This window comes from Myiozetetes cayanensis, unplaced genomic scaffold (genome assembly GCF_022539395.1).
Source record: "Myiozetetes cayanensis isolate MyiCay16 unplaced genomic scaffold, myiCay2020 scf7, whole genome shotgun sequence".
NCBI lineage: Eukaryota > Metazoa > Chordata > Aves > Passeriformes > Tyrannidae > Myiozetetes > Myiozetetes cayanensis.
In genome coordinates, this window is record NW_026087964.1 from 9,114,576 (window position 1) to 9,138,671 (window position 24,096).

A 24,096-nucleotide genomic window follows, 5' to 3' on the forward strand; every position below is an offset into this window, starting at 1 on the left:
AACCTTCAACTTCTGAATGGGTGGAGCACTTCTTTTTATCTGTATTACATTTGAATTATTTTTTTCCCTCAGGATTAAATCCCATTGTGAATTTGATTGACCAAAGGAAGATTGTGTTGCCAGGGAATCAGTGAATTATATACTTTTACTTTATTGTTCTTCTTAAGGTTTAATGTGTCAAAGGGCACAAACTGACACCTACATGCTACTGATACTGAGCACGATAATTTTGTGTGGAGAGAAGTCTTACTCTTTTCAATGAATAGCAGTATTTATAGCTGAGCCTCATCACTGGGGGTAGCTAAGGGCTGTGCACCACTTATGGTGTAATGAGTATGACTTTTTATTTTGCTTTACAATGACTTCAACTTTTATGTCAAATCAGAACACAAGGATGGCAGTATTTCTGCCCTTTAGATTCTTCAGCAAACTGTTGGACATACAGAAGAATAATGTAAAATCTCAATTTTAGTCTATGAGTTGATATATGAGGAACAAGTGCTGTTTAAACACATCATGCTTTTCTCATAAGTGATCCTTTACCATTTCAGCTGCACTTAGTTTGTGTCCTGGGCTTGGTAAGTCTTGGTTTAGGACAGCTTTCATGTGTGTATTTATAGGTACTTCCCTAAGTGGTGCACAAAGCCAAGCCTAGTATTTCTCAAGTTAAATACTCCACAGATGCCTTTATTGTAAAACTGCCTTCAAATACTGAATTTTGTACCCTTTTTAGAGTAAGATTGGTATACTTATCTTTCTTTTGGATCAACTTAATTAATGATATAAGACTAACTGCTGTAATGTCATTGGATTTCATATTACATATCTTACATCTTCTTTCTTTTCTTTTTTCCTCATTTTCTTTTGATCTTATGTTATAGTTTTTGTTCCTTTTTTTGTTTTTTTCACTAGCATTCATTCTGTGGCCTTGATGACACAACTGAGCCAAGATGTGTGGTTGGTATTCTTTATATTTCTTCATAGTCAATTTTTAACTCTTAAATTTGGCCATGTTTTGAGAATTGTTTGTAAGACCCTGAAACCGTGGGGAAGGGCATACTGGTTTTGCTTGCACAGAGGGGAAGAGTCTCCTATAAAATCCAACTTGGATGCTTTCCATCCTAGACTTCTGCAGAAAGTCCCTGGGTTTTCAATGAGAAATGATTTTGCATTCTAAGATGCTGACTGCTGTAACTGCAGTGGGTGCTTTTCATTTCTGCAGCACAGGTACATTTTGTCTCAAAATTCAGGTATTGCTGTAGGATCCTGCCTTCTCTCACTCTGGATGGAGAAGTGGCAAAACATTGGTTTTCAATTTTTTTTCCTAAAAAGTCCTCTGAGTATCACCACCCATGCAAAAAAAAAGGAGTTCCTTTTACTTCCTCAAGATCCTTCAGGCCATGAAATCACTTAGGAAATAATGACCTATTTTCCCTTTTATGAGGCGATGCAAAGGTTGCAATGTGACTGCCCCCCATGTGCCAGTGCAACATGGAAGGGGTGAGGGTAAAAAACCTCTGTGCCTCTCCTTTGTGACACTACCATCATTCTTGCTGTCCTTTCCACAGTGTCCTGATCCTTTCAGCTCAATGCAAAGGACAGAGTGAATTTCTCCAGCTGTAGGAGGAGCCATAGTGGCAGTGCTCACCTTTCACAGAGAACAAGAGGGAAATACAATTTAGAAAATAGGTCCCAGTCCTCTTCCCTGGAGCAATGCAAGTTGCACACTGCCTTTCAGTAAGGATGGTAACTCAACAACCTGTCAGAGGATTAAGATGTGATTTAAAACTACTGAATGTTATGCAGTGTTTGTGTTGTTACTGTTGTTGTGTTTTGTTTTGTTTTGTTTTTAACTCGACAATACACAATGCTTTTACCTTTACAATTTTTCCAAGTTTTTTCTTCTTTGTAAGAATGTTGGATGCCAACACTTATTTTTAAAGTAATGTTATTTATCTAAAGCTCAGCAGACTTTTTCTTTTCTTTGTTGTTTTTGTTTTCTGTTTTGGTTTTTGTTTTATTTACAGGCTATTAAAAGAACGTATGGAGTGAACAGCTGAGTCCACTTGCAAAAATACAGAAAATATTTATTAAGCAGCTTTAAATTGGTGCATTTTTTTCATAAAGCAGTTTGCATAGTACTTGAAGCTGCAAAATATTTGAATTTAAAATTAGAGATTTTTTAAAGGTATAGCTTCAAGCTGGAATGATTTCATAATCAAATAAGGACCAGCACATCATAAACACTGAAAAAAATCTAAACAGAATTTACACTCTCACACCAACCAAACAGCAGAAAATAATACAAGTGCAATTACTGGCTGCTATGGGAACTGTTATCCACCAAATGGTTTTCTTACAGTACTGAGATTTTTGTCTCCATACTGCATGCTTTCAACAAATGTGGTTTGCATTTCACCCAGGAAACACAGGATCTCCTTTTTAATATCTATATAAAAAAACCTAAGCGTTTGACATTAAGTTGTCTATAGTAAATAACTGACAGGAAGCAAACTGTTCAAAGTTGGAAACAAATAAAGATTTACGACCCTGCAGTGGTAAAATTCATATTAAATTCATAAGTTGGAAATCCACAGAGGGAGAAAGGAAGGGTTTTGGCGAAAGGCAAGATGATAGATTGAACTAAGAGAACTTTAAATTGGGCAAGAACTGTGTGGGAAATATGATTTTTTGAATGTTTCTTCTGAAATAAGGCAAACTTGTAAAAACAGCACTGGGGACATGGAAGATTCCAAGGTGGCCTGAGAGGTCAGGAGAAGAGAATGAGTGATGTGCTGTGCTCAGTTATCTCTTCAAGAAACAAGAGGGGCTTGAAGAAATAGGCCTGTTGGTGAATGGGATAAACAGAGACATAGTTGGATATAAATATTTGGAAATCATGGCATCCTCTCAGGTGAAATAAAAAAATGTTGACATTAGCTACCAGGAAGCAAAAATGGCACAACCTCAACTGGCAGAGGTAGATAAACACTCACGGACATTGACCACCTGAACTGCAAGAAAACTTTGGGGTGAAGCACAGAGACTGAAATAATGAAAGCTGAAAAGAGCTTTTTAAGAGAGAGAATGGTTAGAAAATTAATAAAGATTACTCTTTCAAAGAGGGAAAAGCAAATCGAAGTTTCAGAACATGAAAGGCAACATGAAGAAATAGATAAAAAAAATAATGTTGAGGCAAGCTGAAAATATTAAGAGCACAATATTAGAAGATAACTTTCTCCTTCCTCACATTTTTTTGAAAATCATATTTGTGTAGAAAGCCACAGAGAAACAAGTCTACTCCCATGGACATACTGAACTCCAGCATGAACACAGAGTGGAATTAGATGGTTACAATAATACCACACATGAAGTAGAAATTACAATTGACAAAAATAACATAAGGCAATGAACAATTAAGGAAGGACAAAGAAGGCTGAGGGAAAATTTTGTCACAGCAACTGATTTTCTCACTGCTGAAGGTGCAGGCATCAGCCTCAGGAATGTCCAGTTTTCTCAGATAATTATCAGTCTTTGAAGACCAGAGGTGTACCCTCCACAAAGAATCACCAGACAAAAGCGTTTACCTGCAGAAGGTGCTGAGACACTCCTCAAGATTAATTTAGTCAAATGCAGCAAACTGTGGCTGATCTGAGGGTCTGAATAACCCTGTTTCCTGCTGGAAAGCACAATCTACCTTGGAAACAAGGATCATGCAGAAGTCTTGACCTCCAAAAGAATGTGTTGCTTACAATGTGTTTTTCAAAAGGAACAAGCTTTTAGAAACTGTGTTTTCAAATAGAGATTTTTCATGTTTTAGTTAAGGCTTTTAGCAGTGTAATGACAGAATGGAAAAATGAGATCTTCACTGCAAAAGGCAGAATTCTGGCATCACTCAAGAAGAGGACCACAACAGGAGATAACCAGAGCTTGAGATAATCAAACCCAGTGATGACGAAGAAACAGAAATTCGAAAGTGTGGTTCACTTGGCAAAGAAACACTCTTCTCATAGGCACAGTTTTGCTCATCACTACTTTGGATATGAAACTATAAGCACAAACATAGGATTGTCAGAGTATGTGGCTGCCACAGTAAGCACACTGCACAGACAGGAGAGGATCTTCTTACAAAGCAGAAAAGGTATGAGCAATTTCTCTTTCTTATTTTATTATGTGATTGACTACATTTTAATTGACATGTGACAGTTTCATTGACATCAGTTAAAGAATCTAGCTGATTGGGGTGATATTTTCCATTGCATTTTTCTGTGCTGAACTAGCAGGATTCATAGTTTTGGAAAACAGAGTATATCATTACAGTCTTACTATTCACTGTATACTGGTATTTATTATAGAGCTGGGAACAGGTACAGGGTGGACAGGCATTGGAATAGGCTGTCCAGGGAAGTGGTGGCATCACCATCCCTGGAAGTGTGTCAAAGCATGTGAATGTGGCACTTGGGGACATGGTTTAGTACTGGACTTGGCAGTGCTGGGTTAATAGTTGGTCTTGATGCTTTTAGAGGTCTTTTCCAACCTTAATGTTTCTATAATTCTATGATTCAATCCATACAAGATGATGGGCCTGATTTTCACTTTCTGTGACACAGCTTTTAAATCATCAATCCCAGCTGTGTAAATGAAGAAAGAAATTATAAGTTTCTCATTGTTGCTGTCAGTTCTAACAACTTTCCTGGTTGCAGGTTCCTTTTATGCTGCAGAACTCAACAGTTTTCAGGGTGAAGCAGCAGAAGCACGGAACCTGATGGTGTGAGATCAGCTCTAGAAATTGTTGTATTAACTTTCATTATATGAGTGAATAAAAGACCACCTATAAACAAGAACATGTACTAGAAATAGGAGAGCAGAAATCAGTATTGTAATGATTTTGCCAGTTTTTTATTCCTGCCTTCATCCTCACTGCTTTTGTCCACTGGTTACTTTCTGCAAAATATACTGCTAAGAATTTTTCTTTTTACAGCTTATGAGTTGAATGTTAGGCTGGGGCACAGTTGAAAATTACATTAATTTGTCTTCCATCGTAAATTGTTAATGAGAAGACTAACTATGTCCACTATTATTATAAATACCTTTTGCAGTGCTGTTCAGGGATGACCATTGTCAAATAATAAATACAGACAAAATATTAATGTCTCAGGGAACTCTAAATTGAAGATACCATTCTACTTGGGAAATTATACAGGCCAGGGGAAAGCCATGATTATGTTAGCAGGTCTCTGAGAAGGGACTGGGCTTTGTAGGTCTAGAGGTCACAAAGTGGTTTGAACTTTGTTGTCCACATGGATTTCTTCTTTGATGTCTTTCCTCACTTGAAGCCTTTGAGTATCATGATTTCACACAGGACCGAGGAGTAGCTGAATCATTTAAGCTCCAGGTCCTTTTGTGGATAAGGCCAGTGAGTTGATAAAATTGACCAAAATATTAAAACGTAGTGTAACTGGCCCTATATGTGAATAGCACATAAAAAAACGTGGGGTGATAAGAGAAGAACTGTTTGTTCAGTCTTTTGCACTGATTTTGTGCCATTTTTTACTCCTCAATGCCAAAAATGTTACTTGTATCTTCATCTTTGCACTGTATATTCTGCTTTTGTCTACCAAAAAAAAAAATTTTTTTTACTTAAATTTACTTGCATTATTTCCTGGAGAATAAATCCAAACTCCATGGACCAATTACAGGTCCAATTTCAAATCACAATACAAATGTAGCAAAATCAAAGATCAAAGGCAATTCACAGATGCCAGTTGGTTGTGGTTTAACCCAGCTGACAAGTAAGCACCATGCAGCTTCTCACTCACTCCCACTGGTGGGGAGGAGAAACAGAAAGAAAAGGTAAACCTCCTGGGTTGAGATATACAGTTTCATAATTGGAACAAAATATTTCTATGGTAGTATACTAATGTTAATATAAATATGCTAATATAAATATTCTAAAATATTAGTAGCAGTAGTAATAATAAAAATAATAATAGTAATAATAGTAATTGTAAGGAGTTGGAGAGAAAGTAACAGGACCCAAGAGAAACAAGTGTGCTGCACTGTACAGTTTCTAAGGTGTGGAATATCCCTTTGGACGGTTTGGATCAGCTGTCACAGCCATGATCCCTCACAGCTTCTTGTGCAGCTCCTCACTGGCAGAGCATGAGACACTGAAAAGTCCTTGATGTAGAGTAAACACTACTCAGCAACAGCCAAAATATTGCTTTGTTATCAGCATTATTCTCGTACTAAATCCAAAATACAGTACTATACCAGCTACTAAGAAGAAAATTAACTCTGTCCCAGCCGAAACCAGGACACACATAAGACTATACTTACTGAAATGAGTTTCTGTAAATAAAGGTGAACTCAGGCTGAAGAATTTTTAGATCTATGGCTAAAAGAGGCGAAAGAAAAGGACCAAACTTAGCTTGCCTTCTCAGGTCCAAATTTGAACGTTCCTTTTAGGCATGGTTTCATAACCTCTCAGAGGTGAAGTAGATATAAGTAAAATACTGCAGGGAGAACTCCAAATACCAGTTAAATACACTGAATGTTTTCTCTGAAGTAGTCATAGAATGCCTTTTGAATAGGAAATAACCTCTTTTAATCTTCTGTCTTGAAACAATAATAATAATATAAAGCATTTATCCAAAATAAACATACTTGGTTTTATGAACTTCCTATTTAGTAAAAAATTATTCTCTTTTCAAAACTTTGATGCCTAATTCCTTTATTAATTAGTCTAACTGAATCTTTTATGGGGGATCTCATGAACAGCAACTCCTTTCATACATGCTAATGGGGCTAATGAAATGAGACTTTCTCATAAATAATAAATGTGTTCAGAATCAAGAAGGACTGTTCATTTGATCATCAGAGGCTTAGACTGTTACTGCATGCTTAGAGTGCAGTATGTTGTGAACCTGATAACGGGAGTTTTTTCATCATGGATCCTTCATCTGGAAAAGAGCAAGAATTTTGTTACTGTGTTAAAATGCCCAGCAATGAAAGATTTGATATCCTGAATTTCAGTGTTAAAATTGCTACTTCCTGGATTTTCCAGGAGTTACAAGATGCAAGCACACCTGAGGGAAAAGTAAACAGTGCTGGAGAAGAGAACTTAAATCTCAGGATAAAAGAGCTGGAAAAGTCAGAGCAAAGCCTGAAAGGTGTTCTAGAGGACTACGTGGAGTCAGATTCTATCCTAAGACATAGGTAAATAAAAGGGAGTTTTGCATTAACATTTATTGTGATGTAACAAATGTACTCTTCCCTTTGCCCTAAGTACTGGCTATACAAATGATAATGCAAAACCAGCAAAAACATAGACTTCTTGTGTTTTTAGAGTGCCTGAGAAGATGCATGTATAAGCGTTTTGTGTAGCTGTCAGAATAGAAATGCATTATTCTTTTTTTTAAGAATTGTTGTTTAAATAAGGTTTTCGGCATGGTCTAAAATGTTGTTACAAATAACCACACACCTTTCTCAGGATACTGCATTCTTAAATATTCATAAGGTGTAAATTCTGTTTGTGAAGTTTACCCCTTTCCTATTAAAATAGGAGTTAATTTGGAATTTTGTGTTGTAAAAAAAGTTCCTTGCTTCAGAAAGCTTCATTTAGTTTAGTATGTTAATGCTAATCATTAAAGTAGATAAAGGAACCATTACTCATTAATTATACATTTGACTAGGATAATTAGGTTTTGATAGTCAGCAAACACACTGTTCTAAAGAAAGTCAAAGATTTTAAAAGTAAAAAAAAATAGAAATGGCATTAAAATAATTATTTGTATAATTTTTAAATTGCTTTGATTCATCAAGGATTTGTCCAGAAATGTTTTAATAATGGGCTTATTTTTTTTCAAAATAATAATGAATTTTTTTTTTTTTAAATTTCATAGGAATAAATCTATTGTAACAAAGATATCGGGGAGGAGAAGATAGGGACAACTTTATTTCAAACCAGAACAAAGACAGTGTAAAAGGGAACAATTCAAGGAGAGCAAATGAGCAGCTGAAACTTGACTGAAAGCCCATTTTTAGGGACCTTGGGTAGCCAGTAGAAAGAAAAGGAATCCTGTGCCTGGAGTTCCTGTGGCTGAAGCGCAGACAGATGAGATGAGGAATGATGTAGAAGGCAGAAACACTGGAAAGAACAGAAGAGAAGCAGAACTCAGCCAAGGCAGAGTTCTGGGCTGACATGGCCCTGTTTCCTTTGATACCAGTGTTAGATGACACAGTGCCTGCAGAGGGGAGGACCTCACCAGGTTTATTTGATACACAAACGAGCACTTATTTAATTATGTGTTTTCTATCTTGATCCTGTTTCTTCAGAAATACTTTTTTTATGTGAGATTTTTGAGTGAAGGTAATGTGGTGGGGATGTAGGTAGCAGGAAATTTTGGCGGTGTGGGGGAAGTAAGTCAAAGCTATAAGTTAGAAATGAGCAGGGGAGCTCATTGAAGGTTTGTTGAAGGATTCGTTGAAGGATTCATTGAAGGACTGTTGAAGGTTGAATGAAGAAGTTCAAGGAAGAAGTAGCAGGGTCCTGAGAGGCACTGGGGGTAAAATGTGCCTGTCTGAGATGAGAAAAGAGGCAGCTCTAGTACCTGTATCATGAGATGAAAGACTTCTAAACTTTTCCCTTAACAAGTAAGGGTTATTTTGGAATTCACAGATGTTTAAAGCATTGAGAAAATTTTGATATATAGGCTGAAAAGGGAAGGAAAGTCTTAAGGAAAACATGAAGCTTGCTCTCGTAAGATTATTTCAGATTATTCTTCCTGTGTAGAGAGAACCCTATCATATCACACTATGTCATCATACACTACCATTTTAATAGAAACAGGCAAAGCAAAGCCTGTATTTTGTCAAAATCCAGCCTTGTGGACAGTTATAGGTTTCAGTACCCACTGAAGGTATGTTACAAGTAAGATGTTATCATTTCAGTCCCTTAAAACACAGGTACTTCTAGGTTACCTGTAACATTAATTTTGATGGGAATCATTTACTACCATCATATAATTTGAACTTTCTAACTGTGAGCCTAGCAAAATCCTCTGATCAGACCCATGCAGAGACTGAAGTGTTGTGGTTGCCTTTATGCTAAGTTGTTACTTCCTATAGCAGTGTCAAGCTTCATTGAACAAAAATCTTGAATATGTGTTTGCTTGGGGTTTTCATATTAAGTCAGCAGATAGGGACTGAACATAGGTGTTGTCTTTAACAGTTTTGAGACTCTCCAGTGTATTGTCCAGACCTCAGGCTTGTAAATAATGAAACGTAACTAGTGATCCACAATTTGTTACTATCTTATTTTTGGGAAACAAATGGAAAAATAAAGATAAATTTATACATTACTGATGACTGCTTATCTATCTGGAAGTGTACTGTGGAATTTACTTAGCAAAAATCTTCATTCTCATCATCACAGGATGAAAGAGCTGGAGCTGTCACACGAGAAACTTCTTGTGATGATTGATCAGCTCAATGAGAAGTTACAAAAGGTTGAAAATGCCAATGTGCGTGTTAAAGGGAAACTGCAAGACATTCAGGAGGATCTGACCAACTTGGTGAGGAGGATATTGTTTCAAATGATCTAGTTTATTTTCTCTTTGTGGTAGTAATTTGTAAGTCAAATCTCATTTCCAGTGACCTCTCTGTTTTTAAACAATAAATTATCTCAGCCTTTCTCTTTTTCTACAAACATAGGAATCAGAAGAACTTCTGGATTTTTTTTCCTCCCCTTTCTATTTCTCTATTGTTTTTGACAGCACTGCTATTGTTTCTTTCATTCAGGTCCTTGAGCTTTGAAAAATATGCTCACACTTCCTACTTTCTCCCCAGAACCCACTCAGTGTACTCCTTCTCTTTAGGTCAGACTTTTTCTTTTTTGCCCCATACAACAGGTGTGTTTACCCAGTTTACACAGCTCATTGGATGGATCCATGAAAATGGAGAAAGAATGAAAGTTTTTCAGGGACAGTCTTCAGTGAAACAATGTGTTTCGATTCTGTTTATCATAAGATGTGCTTTCATTTTCTCAGCATTTTAGGTGAAAGTTGAATACTGTCATGGGACCATAGTACTACGTGGCATGACTCTCAAGAATTAAGAATAGTCTTTGTTTTTTTAATTAAAAGGAAAATGTATTTTTCAAGACTAAGGAAGCTTAGACATACATAAATTCCCATCAAGAGTTAACCAAAGTATTAGCCCACATCTATCTGACTTTGCATAACATTTCATTTTAGTGTTCCTTCTGACCAGTCCTTGCCAGTGAATGTCTCAGAAAGGAAAATACTGAAGATCACATGACTGGTCTAAAGAAGTCCTGGAAGAAATAAAGTCATGTGTTCATGTGTCTGTGCCTTCAGTCTTGCTTCAAAGTTGCTGCAGTGTCCCTGTGATACTGGTGGCTCTTACTCTACCAAAAGCAAGGGCAGAATGGGACTCATGAAATCCTCCTCTGCCTTTCATCTTTCACCTCTGTACGTCTCTGTGTTCAAACACACTGTGGTGCAAATGAAAATACCAAAGCCTTTCTCAAACTGTTTCAAAAGGCATCTGTTCCTTTCTCCTTTTTCAGCAGGTTCATAAGAGGAGCTGACAGATGACAGGTATAGTGAAGGGCAAAGGACAAAAGCTTAGTCTCTGGAAAGTGTGTGTCCTATTTTCTAAAACAGAGTCACAGTTTCCCTACCTGTAACACCTCAGTGCTAAGGCACTGTCAGCATGAAGGGTCTGTTGTAGATCAGAGCTGAATGTATGAATTCCAGTTATAAGGTTTATTTTGATTTAATATGTACTGTAGAACATACAAACAAACGTGGTTTAAAACTTCCTTTACTTTTTGTAGTAGTAGATGTGGGTGAGCTTGTGGATTTTTTCCTACTGAGGTGTTTCCATGATGGTTGAAATGACAAAACAGGTTAGTTTTGCTCTAAAGACAGGGTTTTACTAGCTTTAGAAAGAATTCTATTTATGTAATTCCTGAGTTTTTAGAAAATAAGGGCAAAATTATTGCTAAATTAGAATAAATAAGGGAAGAAGACATTTATTATTAATATGTTAACCATACAACTTACTGAAATTATAGGTTGAAAACCAAAAAAAGTCAGAGAAGAAGCAAAAGGAAAAATTGTGTTGGCTTCAGGAGCAGCTGAAGACAAAAGAAGAAGAAATCAAAAGCCAGTCAGAATATTTTGAGCACTACAAACAAAGGCAGAGACAACAGACAGCAGTACTGAGAAAGAGGGAATGTTACCTTCAGGGTGAGGTATCTAGGCTGGAAAAGCAAGTCCTAGATCTTAGTGGCCATGTTGCTCTTTTGACATCCAAAATAGAAGAGGGAATGGTGCAGCATCTCCAGCAGGTGCTGGAATCAGCATTCAGTGGGACTCAGGGTTATAAACACCCTGACATGGAAGTAGTGGAATTGAAAACTTGTATTGAAAATGTGGAGCATGATGTGAAAAGCCACGCTGAGGCATTTCAGCAAAATCTGAAGTTCCTAAGGGAAAAAGAAGAGGACCACAGAAGAGAACAGGGACACCTGCTGACTGAACTGCAGTGCTCTCAGGACAATGAAGACTTCCTCAGAACAAAACTGGAAGAATCTTACCATCATGTCTATAGTTTGAAATTATCTGAAATCAAACTACAGGAAAAAATGGAAGAGCTTTTGGATGAAAACAGAGCTTTAAAAGATCAAGGTAGAGTGAAGTTGAAAAAGAAGAAAGAAAAAGATTCACAACTTGCAAGATTGGAGAATAGAGACAACAGTGTTGACCTGCTATGTCAACTGGTAAGTAAAAATAAGATAAAATATAATTGCCTTTTGTCTTTATATCACCCTGAAGTACACTTGTCATTGGATGTGCAATCAAGATGAAAGTGTGAGGCTTTATCCTTCATGAATTTTTTTGTTTATTTCTGTTCATTCATTAGTATTTCACACTGTCTCATTCACACCCACTGGAATCAGTAGTTGGAGCTTCATTGCATCAGTGCATTTATTAGTTGCACATTAAGGGCATTTAACAAACCCTTTTTCTTTAAGTGATGTGCCCCTGGCAAAAGTTGGCAACAGAAGTAGAGCCCAGAAGAACTTCTGAGACCTCTGTCTTGTGGATACCATTCAGTGGAGGAGTACACATATGGTTGGATGAGTTTTTGCATTTTATTCATGCCCAAATGCTGAAGCAAAAAGCACAGCTGACAATAAATCTTGTCTGTGAGATTTTCTGGATAATGGTAAACAAGGGAAGATGGATACAGTGTTCATGACCGGGAGGGAGATGAGATATTCCATGGTTTGCAGCTCTGTAACATTGTGATATGCCCTGAATACACTGAATAGGACTTGTTTGCTTCAAGCACTTCACCCCAGCACTGCATGGGAAAGCTCTGGAAATGCTGTAATATGGCATTGAGCTTCTGCCAATTCATTTTGCTGACAAGAAACAATTCTTTTCACAGAGTGGACTCAAACAAAGTTTTATTCTTTATCCACTGAGGTGGAGGGTATTTTTATTCTGAGAATTTGTTATATTGAATCAGCTAAGCCTCACACTCAGCTTACTTCATTCAGATTGTGACCTGATATCCTAAGAACTCTCCTCATTTTAACTGCAGTTAACCAAGAGGTAATGGCCATGAACAAATCCCTTTAGTATAGGAGGACAACTGAATTGCGAGTACTTCCAGAACTGGGAGAAGCTAGCGAGGATCTTTAGTCTGTAAAACCTAGAGGAAATAAAGACAATTTTTTTACCCTGGTAGTTGAATGCACTTTTGCAGGTATGGTGATTTAATGGTTCTAAAGCCCCAAAGCAGTGAGCTCCGGGACATTCCCTTTGTGTGAGAGGGAAAGGGTGGTAAGATCATCTTGCAGTGACCATCAGCACATGGATGACCTTTGTGGAGAGCTCGGAAGCTGCACCTCACTGCAGCTCTCTCTGTAGCTGCCTCAAGGTGGCAAAAGACCAGTCACTTACCCTGAACCATTGCTGTAGTTACTTTAACTAGTGTATTCAATTTTTCTTGGGAAGGAAGAATACCATTTAAAAATATTTTAAGATACTTCTAGAGGGACTTGCACTGCGTTGTAAAAAGGTACAATAAGCAAATGTGCTGTGAAGGGATTGCACAGCTAAAATCAAGAGGAGTGAGGGCTTTCAGAGCCCGAGGAGTAGTGAAGAATTACTATTGGTTTGATAGAACTGAGAAAAGGAGAAAATAAGTGTGGAGATGTTTGAATGTGGATGTGTGAAAGCAGGATATATCAACTGACTAATTGTCTGAGACTAATCCAAAAAGTCTTCAAGAAAAAGGGTCAAATCTCTTTCTTTCTGTGTTGTACTCCAGTAAAGCATTATTTTTTTCCTCTACACAAAGTTTTCTAACCATTTCTTTTCTAATTATTAATTTATATCTGTGTAGTCTTAGGAAGTTACAATGTCTCAGTTACGCAGTCTTTGATATAAATGAATATGCCATAATTTGTGTTTACTGTGGTCTACTGCAGAGAAGGTAGTGTTCCTTAAATACTGTGTGTATAGCAGCAGCAGATCTTGTGCCTTTTGCATTTGTATTGGTCTTTTCCTCCTCTTTTAGTGCTACTAATATACTTGGATTTTTCTATAGAAATGGCTTGAGATAGCAGGAAAAAAAATTTCAATATCTATGATAAAAGGAGGAGGGAGACATCTGGTGTTTTTCTGTAAAACTGAAGAGGGCTTTTTCCCATTATCTATCATTTTACTAGCACCTAATAAAATAGAATTTCTTAATCTCATCACCTTGATCTTTTAGTATTTAAGTCAAAATAGTTACAAGAAAAATTCTATTGAGCTCATCATACTCCTTCAACAGTTATAAAAACGAGAAATCTTGTGCAATGCAAGAAAGATTTTTGTGGTGTTTCTTTCCTAGAAAACTGCTTGTATGACACTGTTCAGTGAATGAGTAAATGGGATCATTTACCTGTTTCACAGCCAGGAAAAAAGTAGTTTGTGAAGACAGGCTTATCGGACTCCTGTGAAATACACACAGTGTGTGATTTCTCAGTAAATACCATGTCATTCAAATGCTGGTCACATCAGTTATTCTTGTAGACTCGCCTTAGGCATTACTGGGTCTGCATTCAATAACACACCATACAGTTCGACTGAGCACCAAGAGGTGAACTGCATCTCTTGGAAGGGTGTAGTCACATAAATCTTGTCAAAAATTTGAATTTTCAAGCTTAGTATCAGAATCCTGCCTACAGTATTAAAAAAAAAAAACAAAAAACCAAAAACAAACAAACAAACAAAAAACAAAATGAAACAAAACAAAACAAAACAAAACAAACCCAACACACAACAAAAAACCAGTTGGCTCCACCTGGCTGTGTCTTGACTTATCAGACAGTTTTAGATGTGAGCATTAGGGGTCTGTTGAAGTGAAGGATAAGTATGAAACACCAAGAAGTGGATCTTCCTATGGCTTTCACATAATTGCTTAGGTCTTGATTTCACAGTGTGATGTTTTGCCATCCAAGCATTGTATCTTTTACATCATTTTGTGTATTTTTCTTTTGACAGTACCCACATGTTAATAAAGAATTGATATCTGTGAAGAAATAAAGGGAAACTTCCAGGAAAGGAATGAGTGTGTTTCAGTTAATTGGCATTAGTTTCAAATGGGTTTCCTAGAGAAGTCGTGGATGCCCTATTCCTGGGAGTGTTCAAAGCCAGGTTGGATGGGGGCCTAGCAACTTGGTCTAGTTGAATGTGTCCCTACCCATGAAAGAGGAGTTGGAACTAGGTGATCTTTAAGGTACCTTTCAACCTAAACCATTTTATGATACAATATTACTGAGAAAATAAAGGAAGAAATCTTGGAAGTGTTGTGGTTTTCATTTAAGTCGTGCCTCCCAGTCAAGATCTCATAACAGAGCACAACAATGAGGTAGCTGACTTGGGTTGAAGTAAAAATTATTCTCACTGCTGATCCTGTGGAAAATCAGTGTCCTTTTCTGACTCACTGTATAGACTTGGAGGTCATTGCCTTTCCCATCCATATGTAATTTTAAAACTGCAGCTCAGTCAAAAGGGACCAGACTTGTTTTCTGCTGGCATTTGATGCAGAGCAGTGCAGGAAGACAAAGTGCCTGTGTTGGCTCGGTTTCTGTGCTGTTGCTGTTTTGGTTACCATCTTTATTAAGTCTGTTTGTTGAGACAATCAAACCTAAGTCTTCTGTTCACTGAAAATGAACACAGTGCATGTGAAATGGGACTTGTTGTGTATCGAGAAGTAGAAGTATCTGCTTTGCATCAGGAAGTGTCACAATTTCCAAATTCAATCAGGGAGTCAAGATAAATGTCAAGAAGAGAACATGAAATTTACAATTAAATTATCAGTGGGGAAAAAAAAGTCTGTTCAGAATGATTATTCCACTTTGAATTCTTCCAGGGTAGGAACATTTGTCTTGTAGCTGGGCACTGAACTATTAGTCTCATTCCCTACTTGGTTGGACCTTCTTTTCTCTTTGTTTGAGAGAATATAAATTAGTCACAGTGTTCTACCTGTTTTCTGACATTACATGCTTATGACTCAGGTTTTCTTCTTTAACTCTTTGTAAAGTATGAAGGATATACTAGGGAAAAGTTTACAGCCATGACATTAACTAGAAAGTGTTGGAATGAGAAAATTGTCTGAAACAATAGCAATTATAATGAAATAATGGGCCTTTTGAATGTAAAATAGCAAAGGAAGCTTATGTGCCTGCTTTTCATATCCCAAACACCATATGTGTATAATCTTGGTGTTTTTTTTCTTGTCCTCTTCATTTTCCCATTAAGAATGGAGATCTAATTCAGGATGAAGTTCAAAATCTTAAATGGAGACCAGTCTTGGATTCACTCAGAAGCAGAGCTACTCAAACACCAGTTGTGCTGCTACATGCTAAAGAGTCTGGTATGCAAACAAATTGGAGTTTTTGCTTTCATTTATGTGCAATTAAAGTGAAGAGGATTTCATTCATGGGGTGTGCATGACTTAGAAGGTGTAAAACCTTAAAAAAAGCTCCGAATTTGTAACCTGTGTCTTGGAAGCTCTGATCTTGATAAATTGCATCAGGTAAATTCTTCCAACATAAATTAGTGGGAATTTTATAACAAATTTCAGTGTATGCAAATGCAGACTAACACTGAATAATTTCAGCCTCAAGGTTTAACCCATAAGTTTTCACCTACCCACTGTAATGAGATGTCTTTTCCATTTTTAAATACTTTGAGAACTGGAAAGGGCAATCCCCAAATAGACTTTATTTTAGAGCTCAATATTTATGTTTTCTTGTGACGTTTGTTTTTTTATTTAATGTTGTTCTTATGTCTGGATCACTGGTGATGTATGCTGCTGGTAAAGAAGGTAATATTGAGCATGATCTCACTAAAATATTTCTCTGTTCAAAACATCTGCTCAGATGTTTTCATCTTTGTTTTTTATGCAACTATCTGGGAGTGACATTACATTTTTCCAGTGCTTTACAATAACAGAAACACCGGGATGTAGTCATGATGGACTAAAGCAGATGGAGGAGCAACCAGAAGAACCTGTACCAGTCTGGGAAGGCAATTCCAGTGTCTTTGTGAAAGCTGCTGGTCTAGCTGAGGCTGAACAGGTGAGAAAAAGAGACATTTGAGATAGAATGAAGAGCTGGTGCATTTAAAGGTGAAGTAACTTTACCCCATAGCTACTACAGATGTTATACAAGATGAATACAGGTGTGCACTAAGAAAATCACTGACTTACTTATACCTCATTTGTATCACTACTCTCATTGCAAATCTTTAAATAATTTGCAAATTCTTTGTATGGAAAGATTTTTTCTCAACTGTCTGTAATCAAGTATTTTATGGGTGAAGTAAAGAATAAATTATGATTAGCAGCATACCTTAGCCTATATATTTCAGCTTGAAACATTTGTCATTTGCTATCACTAGGTCACCCTTGGAACAGAGAAGGCAGGAACTCTAGAAGATAGTTTCACTTTGTTTGGGTGTACCCAAATTTGTCATGCAGCAGGACTGCTTTCTCCTTACTCTGAGAAGTTATCTGATGGTGAGACAACTAAGAAAACCAAAGGTGAAGAGACCATTTTTCTCTTGAAGGAACAAGCTGTAATTCTACCAGCAAAGACATTCCCTGCTTGTGTGGTTGAAGCCTTGATGAGGAAGAAGCTCCAGCTTACTTTGTTCAAACCTGAAAGCTGCCACACATCAGCTGTCACTGCTGTGAAGAAAGTGATAAGTGTGAGTTTCTGTGAGGCAAACACTCATCTTTGGTCTTCTGGCTTCTGCATTGTTGCAGAAGGGGGATTTTATGACAAAGTTCCTGCCCTTCTTCATGGAATGTTGCCTTCCACTGTGACTGAAATTTTCACATCATGTCTAGAAAAATACAACATGGAAAAACATTGGGAAAACAAGCAAATTCTGCCAAAAAGCCTCAGTGAAAATAGATGTCTGGATAAAGTTGTTGATGATGAAAAGTATCACCAAAAAATCTCTAGAGAGAGAGCTAAAGGAGAAGAAATACAGACTGAGAAAGCCCAGCCACAACTGGTGACCTCTATTCTTGAGGAAAGTTCTAAATTTTTATATAACACTGAGTTCATCAGGCCTGAGAAGCAAGGAATGGAAGCCAAAGAGAGACTAGGTAGCACACAGGATGTCAAAAGTTTTTCTCTTGATTTTAAAGACTTAAAGAAATGTTTTGAAGGGAGTCCTGAACTAATGGAGAAAGAAAATATCTCAGACTGCATCTCTGATATGAATAGGAGATATAATGGAGAAGACACAACTGATATGGAAGAGAAAGGAGAACAGGCTCAGAAACCATCTCACCAAACAAACCCCTCCAGCAATATTGGCATGAAAGAAAAGAAAGACCAGACCTTGGAACTATATGAACCAAATGAAAAGAATTTCTCATGTGAAAAAATAGGTGCTGAAAATGTGCAATATGCATACTCTCAGAATTTTTTTTGGTCAGATGAAGAGAGGTATCCACTAAAATTACTGTTTCCTATGCAGGAGAGGGTTGTGTGCCTAAGCAAACTATTCCTCCCATGGAGCAGTTTTTATGAGTGTTTCTGTCATCTGTCACCACTTGAAGCCTATAATGAATGTAATGTGAAAATATCTGTACTGGAAAAAGCAGTGGCTGTGTGTTCTCAGAGGATATTTCTACTCATGCAAGAGAATGAAAATTACTCCAAAGAAGTCTGTATATTAAAACAGGAGAATGAGAGATATGCTCAGCTGATGTGTGCCCTGGAAGAGGAGATGGATGCGTATTTTCAGTACCTTTTAGCAGTAGATGAAGCTAACGTTGTTTCATTCCAAAACTTACTTAATGAGAAAGAGGTTTCTGGTAGATGTTATAATAACTTATCAGAAGAAAACACCATGACCCCAGGAACACTTTTAGTTGAAACTTTCTCTAAGAACCTCCCATGCATTGAAGAGAAAACTAGGAATTCTGAAAAAGACTGGTCGACAATTGCATCAAATAAACTTTCCAGGAGTGCTCTATCCCTGAAGGGAAGGAAAATGAGGTATTTCCAGCTGCTTTCTGACCTAAAAGAAGAAAGAAGCAGATGCTTCAAAGAAATAGCTAAATTATTACAAGACAAGGAGAACTATGTAGCAAAATATAATGAATTAATACAGGAGAGAGAGGAAACTTTACAAAGAATAACTCTTTCAGAGGGTGAAAAGAAAACTTTGTTGGGACATTTAGCAGAGATAAAGTGTGAGCAAGACAAATATAAGACCTTGGTTTCAGAACTCCAAGATTGCAAAACCAGCTGTTATAAAAAAATTTCTAATTTACAGGAGGAAAAATACGTACTGAAAAGAGAGATAGACAGAATCAAGAAAGAAACTTCAGAGCAGCTCAGTGAGTTTCAGAAAGCAAATGCAAACTTTATTTTAGAAAATAAAAAATTGAAAGAATTAGTGTCTTCTTTGGGTTTTACCTATGAAGAGCTGAGAAAAGAGAAAAGTTTGGGAACAAAGAAAAAGATAGTAAAACTAAAAGAAGAAAGTCAGCAACATGGTCTTAAGCCAAAGAAAGTTGAAACAGTGTGTAGTGCAACGCAAACTGAAGAAGAAGGAGTTCTGGTTATAAGTCCTTCAAGCTATTTCCCTGAGAAAGAGGTAAATAATAACAGTAAGGAGTGTTATCAAGCAGTATCTTCTAAAGAAAGGCAGAGTATAAAAGTCATTTGGAGGACAAAGCTGAATTAATTTTTTAATGCAGAAAATGCCCTAGCCTCCCACATGCTGGAGAGGTGCTAAAGTTAACTCTGAAATAGAAGGCAAAATGCCAGAGAATTTTTTTCTGAATATTGTGTTAGAGAATTTTAAAGTGATACAGCAAACTACAAAGTTAAAAATAATGCTCAGAAGAATGCGTTATTACTATATTTTTTAAATTATTTATCTTATTGTAAGAGTAGAAGCTTTTATGAGAAGCTTTTACTTCTAACCAGAAGTTTTCTTACCAGAAGAAGAAAACTTCTGTTATAACAGTGAAAAAATCATGTCTTAATGAAAAGTGTGCATATGTTCATTTACTAACTTGTATTCTAATAGGGTGTAATTTTTTTTATTGTTTTGATGCTTATGAAACACAGACCTAACGACAGCATTTTTACTCATGGTGGATTTCTCATCCATGTTTTTCGTATGTCATCATGTATCTTACACCACAGTGAATTTCTGTGGGGATTACTATGTTCTTGTAAAGGCAGAGTCATTATTTCAGTTGAGAATAAACAACATGGAAATATCTTAATTTTATGCAGATATTTTTATTAATTTAGGAGGAAACCATCTATGGCTGCACAAACATCTGTGTGCCGTTTTGTACGGGAGAGGGACGTCACATCTTTCTGTTGTCTTTCCAGGGCAGCGCATTTGAAAGCTACAGTACGATGAAAGAGCAAGTTGAAAAGGCAAAAGAAGAATTAAAGACACAGCAAAAGGAATTAGAAAAATCAAAAAAAGAGGTAACATTCTACTCCACTCTACTTCTGAGGAGCAAATTTGTTTTCCCTCATGTTTTCTTTCATGGCTGTTTTTCTTTCTTTTACAAAACAGAAAAGTCTCTGATCTGCAGAACCAAAATGTACTTCTTTGATCTTTAAGAGATGAACTGCTCAGCCACTTTTGGTTGGCCAGAACATTCAAGAGAAGCTGCATTCCTGCAGCACACTTTGACAGAAGCTGAGTGCTTAATAAAGGCACACAGGACAAACTGCCTGCTGTTCTCATGTCTGGGCAGGCTGCTTCCTACCCCATCACTGGGAATGTGGAGGAGCAGAAGCCAGTAGAAGCACTGAGGATTAATGCAAACCTGAATTCAAAGTACTTTTTTTGAATGAGGAGCAAAATCATGTAAAATCTGACACTGTCAAGGGGTTTTGCTACTTCCAGTGGCGTTTCAAAGCATTTACGCTGCTCCTTCTCTCAACAGGTCTGTAGTAAACACTGAGTCTAACACCACCTACATGAAGACTTGTTTGGATGGTTTGAACTTGAAGGAATAATTTTTTTTTAATTTATTTTGTAAAATCTGATTAACTTGGGTCCTTCTAATCCTTTTGTGTATCCCTTATTATAAGGAAATTGTGTGTTACGGTACTTTCCTCAGTTTAGTTAAAATAACGTGACGTCTTTGCTTTCAGAAGGGGGAAGAAATGATCTATCATATGAGGGAAAGAGCTTGCTGTAGGGAATCCAGCTGAGCTACTGAGGTGTTTATTTGTGGTTTTTGGTTTGGGCTGCTTTGGGTTTTTTTCAAAACTTCAGTACTGTGTATAGGTTAAATAAAAGCACCCTAGAGAAAATTAAAAGGTGAAGATATGGAGGGCTTTTTCGTTCCTTCTTTACATTTTTCATTTTTGACATTTTTGTCTTGATTCTCATGCTGAAACAAAATCTCAACACTATGCCATCTCCTAAGGAGAAAACTAAGTCTGTCCCAGCTGAAACCAGGACACGTTTCTCAGGAAGACTTCTTCCCCCTCAGCTGATAAAATCTTATTTTCATTTTTCCCTTTCAAAGAGCTCTCAAAGATTTAATCTCTGAAATCATTTGTGCATACAGCACTTCTTCTTTTACCTTTATTCAGAATACTCAGAAAATTAATCAGAAAATTATTATTTTATGCATAGCTCTAGTGATATGTGATTCCATAGGATTTACTTCTAGAATCATATTAATTTCTTATAAAATTGTAGTGTATTGTATAGTTCCATTTGTTTTAATCAATTTATAATTCAAACACTATGATGGGGAGATCAACCTCAAATCCATGGCTGGTATTGAAAAATGATACTGCTGCTGGTGTAATGATACTCTCTAATTTTTTACTTTTTCCTTCTTCCTCTTAGGCTCAGAAGTGGTACAGAGAACTTGGTTTTGCTGAAACAAGGTACGAAGAAATCAAGGCTCGTTTGACGCAGGTTCTCGCAGAATTAGATCTCCTTAAACAAGAAGCTGGGGACAAAATACTGGGAAAGCAGCACTGCAAATTAAAGGTATGTAGGCAAATGGAATGGAGAAAAGCATATTCCTTGGGAGAAACACCCATTATTGTTATTGGGAGTAGACTGGAAGCAAGTGTAGAGCCCCTGGAGCAATTGGAGCTATAAATTTGAAAGTGAGCAGATATCATACAAGATAGACCGTCTGCCTGCAGGGTAGTCCACAGTCTGGGCTCTGCATGAGCATTATAAGCACCTCACTTTTTTTTAAGGAGCACTCTTGATCTTCTGTCTTTAGCCAAAGTCTTTTTCAGGTGACCTTAGCAAGAGGTGTTGGAGGAGTCTCCAGTGTTTCCAGTATTTGAATTTGGTACCCTGATTTCAGGCCTCTTAGCCCTGATTGTTAAATTTGGACAGGCAAAATGAATCTGTGATGCCAGGCACTTTGTTGAGCAACTTCCACTGCCAGTGAACAGATGGTGTGGATTAATAGGGAGTCAAAGTCTTTAATAGATGCATGTGGCCCAAGTATGTATCCCCAAAATCCGGGAAATCTTTGTCACATGGAGGAAAGCCTCATTGGAATGTGCTTATATCACAGAAATTCTGGTTTTCTGTAGATGAAAGCTTTTTAAAGTTTCAGGTGGTTCTCTGTCTTGATATGGATTTACGTTTTCCACCAGAATAAAGTGTTTTATGGAAAGATTTTTAATTACTGAGTAATCTTCTGGAAGCAGCTTTCATAAAGACTTTTCAGCTAACCCTGAAGTTATTTCTGTCCTCCTTAACTGGAAAGCTGTGAAAAAGAAATACGCAACTTCTACCAGCTGGAAAAGCACATTTCTAACAACCTACAATATTTGCAAATTCTGTTTGAATAGGCTAGATAGAGATGGCTTTGGAAGCAAATAAAAACAAATTCTGGAAAATGTAAGGATTCTGGGATTGGTTCAGTTGCCTAAATGTCACCACTTATCCCAGTTAAAAACCTCAGGTCATCCTGGCTGAGGGTGTAGTTGTCCTCCTGGAAGTCCTATGCAGTTATTTCATGTTAGCTTGCACACCCTACGTGGCACTAGGAACTGATGTTTAAACAGCTGAATTTTGGATATTAATTGAAAAGGAAGCACAGATTTTTCATATCATTGTGATGTATTGTCATGTAGCATCTTAGAACAATAGAATCTATTTCAAGGAAGAAGAAACTCCCAAATTGTTTAAAAATACAATGTATCAAGATGTTTTGTTTAAACTAGCAATTAAGATTTTGAGGGCATTTTTGGCCAATGGAGCTTTAATAATTTTGTTTGGTGAAGTCTGGGGAAACTATCATTTATTCTGTTGGTCAATGAAGTAAGATGTTAGTTATTTCTATGACTCACTTGGGAATAAAATTCATTAACCTTGACAGTATTGCTTTTACACTGGAAAAAGTGCAGGCCAGCCTTGCTCTAAAAAACTGCCACTTTTAAATGCCTCAAATAAAGTTTTCAAGTGTTTATTGATCAGTAGTATTTATTTATGCAATATTTTGATGTTTGATTTGGATTTGGCTTCTTCAAAGGATTAATTTCAAGTTGTTGAATACATGTGTCTCATTCCAGGGTCAAAGATTCAGTACATGTACATCACGGAACTGGGTTTATCCCTCATTGCACTATTTGATGGCAGAACTAATTATCTGCATGACTCAAATCCATTAATTCTTAACCAAAGGATATTGATTTTATTGGCACAATTTAGCAAATAGTATGATTGAAAATAAAGTAGATATATTTTTGACTTTATTTCAATAATTCTCTTTTAAAATAAACTTTTTAATATACACAAAGGTGTTGACTGGGGGTTTGTGAAATTGTTAAAATATGACCTAAGTTTTTTTAGATTAAAATCAAAAAAAACGCCAAGACTTTTTGGCACAAAAAAAAAAGGTCATGATCTACTTTTCTAGCATAATTTTATTTCCTGGGGACAGTTTCATGGACTGGTAATCCTGTTTTTTGTTTTCTATTACTTGCCACCCTTTTTTTTCCATAAATCATTTTCAATTAGGGAATGTTTCTATTTTGTATGTAACATACTTTTGGTGTGGGAAAGAAGACGAGGTAAATACCATGTCACGAACTCATTTTCAGGCTTTTGTCACTGCAGCCTTGCTCTAATCCATCTTGATGTGCCCAGCAGTTCCTATTGTTCTCTTGACACAAGAGGGAGCCAATAAGTTTGGTACAAAGCATGCTCGACCTGCTGGAATGCTGTGCATAGAGGACTTGCTTCATTAGGAAGGACAGTATGAAAATGCCATGTTTCTGTTTCTATCTGTGTTTACAGTGACATGTCGAAGGCAGAGGGATGTGGTCTATCACTTCTGTTCCCTACAAAACTGTGCCTTCAGTGTGTTATAGTCACCTATGGTGTCAAAGCTGGAAAGGCTGTCAGGAAGCCAGGGAAAATTTGAGTGTGGTGCTGTGCATCAGGGCTGAGTATTAGCTCCTCTCTCGGTTGTATCAATGTTTGTAACCATTAAAATCAAACCATCTTCCTGCAG

At 36.9% G+C, this 24,096-nt stretch overlaps 1 protein-coding gene across 18 annotated transcripts in view; it reads left to right on the forward strand.

The window, feature by feature from the left end:
* Window positions 1-24,096, forward strand: part of JAKMIP1 (janus kinase and microtubule interacting protein 1) — a 244,905-nt gene that overhangs the window by 153,763 nt on the left and 67,046 nt on the right. For 3 of the 18 annotated variants that reach the window (XM_050337657.1, XM_050337658.1, XM_050337660.1), the window contains exons 1-9: window positions 2,062-4,141; window positions 7,067-7,218; window positions 9,437-9,575; window positions 11,102-11,809; window positions 15,852-15,966; window positions 16,548-16,672; window positions 16,995-19,214; window positions 19,967-20,068; window positions 21,456-21,602. In XM_050337657.1, coding sequence (XP_050193614.1) covers window positions 9,438-9,575; window positions 11,102-11,809; window positions 15,852-15,966; window positions 16,548-16,672; window positions 16,995-19,214; window positions 19,967-20,068; window positions 21,456-21,602 — 3,555 coding nt within the window. In that variant the 5' untranslated portion in view covers window positions 2,062-4,141; window positions 7,067-7,218; window position 9,437. Of the gene's footprint in view, window positions 1-881; window positions 958-1,568; window positions 1,890-2,027; window positions 4,142-7,066; window positions 7,219-9,436; window positions 9,576-10,256; window positions 10,623-11,101; window positions 11,810-15,851; window positions 15,967-16,474; window positions 16,673-16,994; window positions 19,215-19,966; window positions 20,069-21,455; window positions 21,603-24,096 lie in introns of those variants that run through there. The other 15 variants (XM_050337655.1, XM_050337653.1, XM_050337656.1 and 12 more) reach the window with 11 other exon arrangements.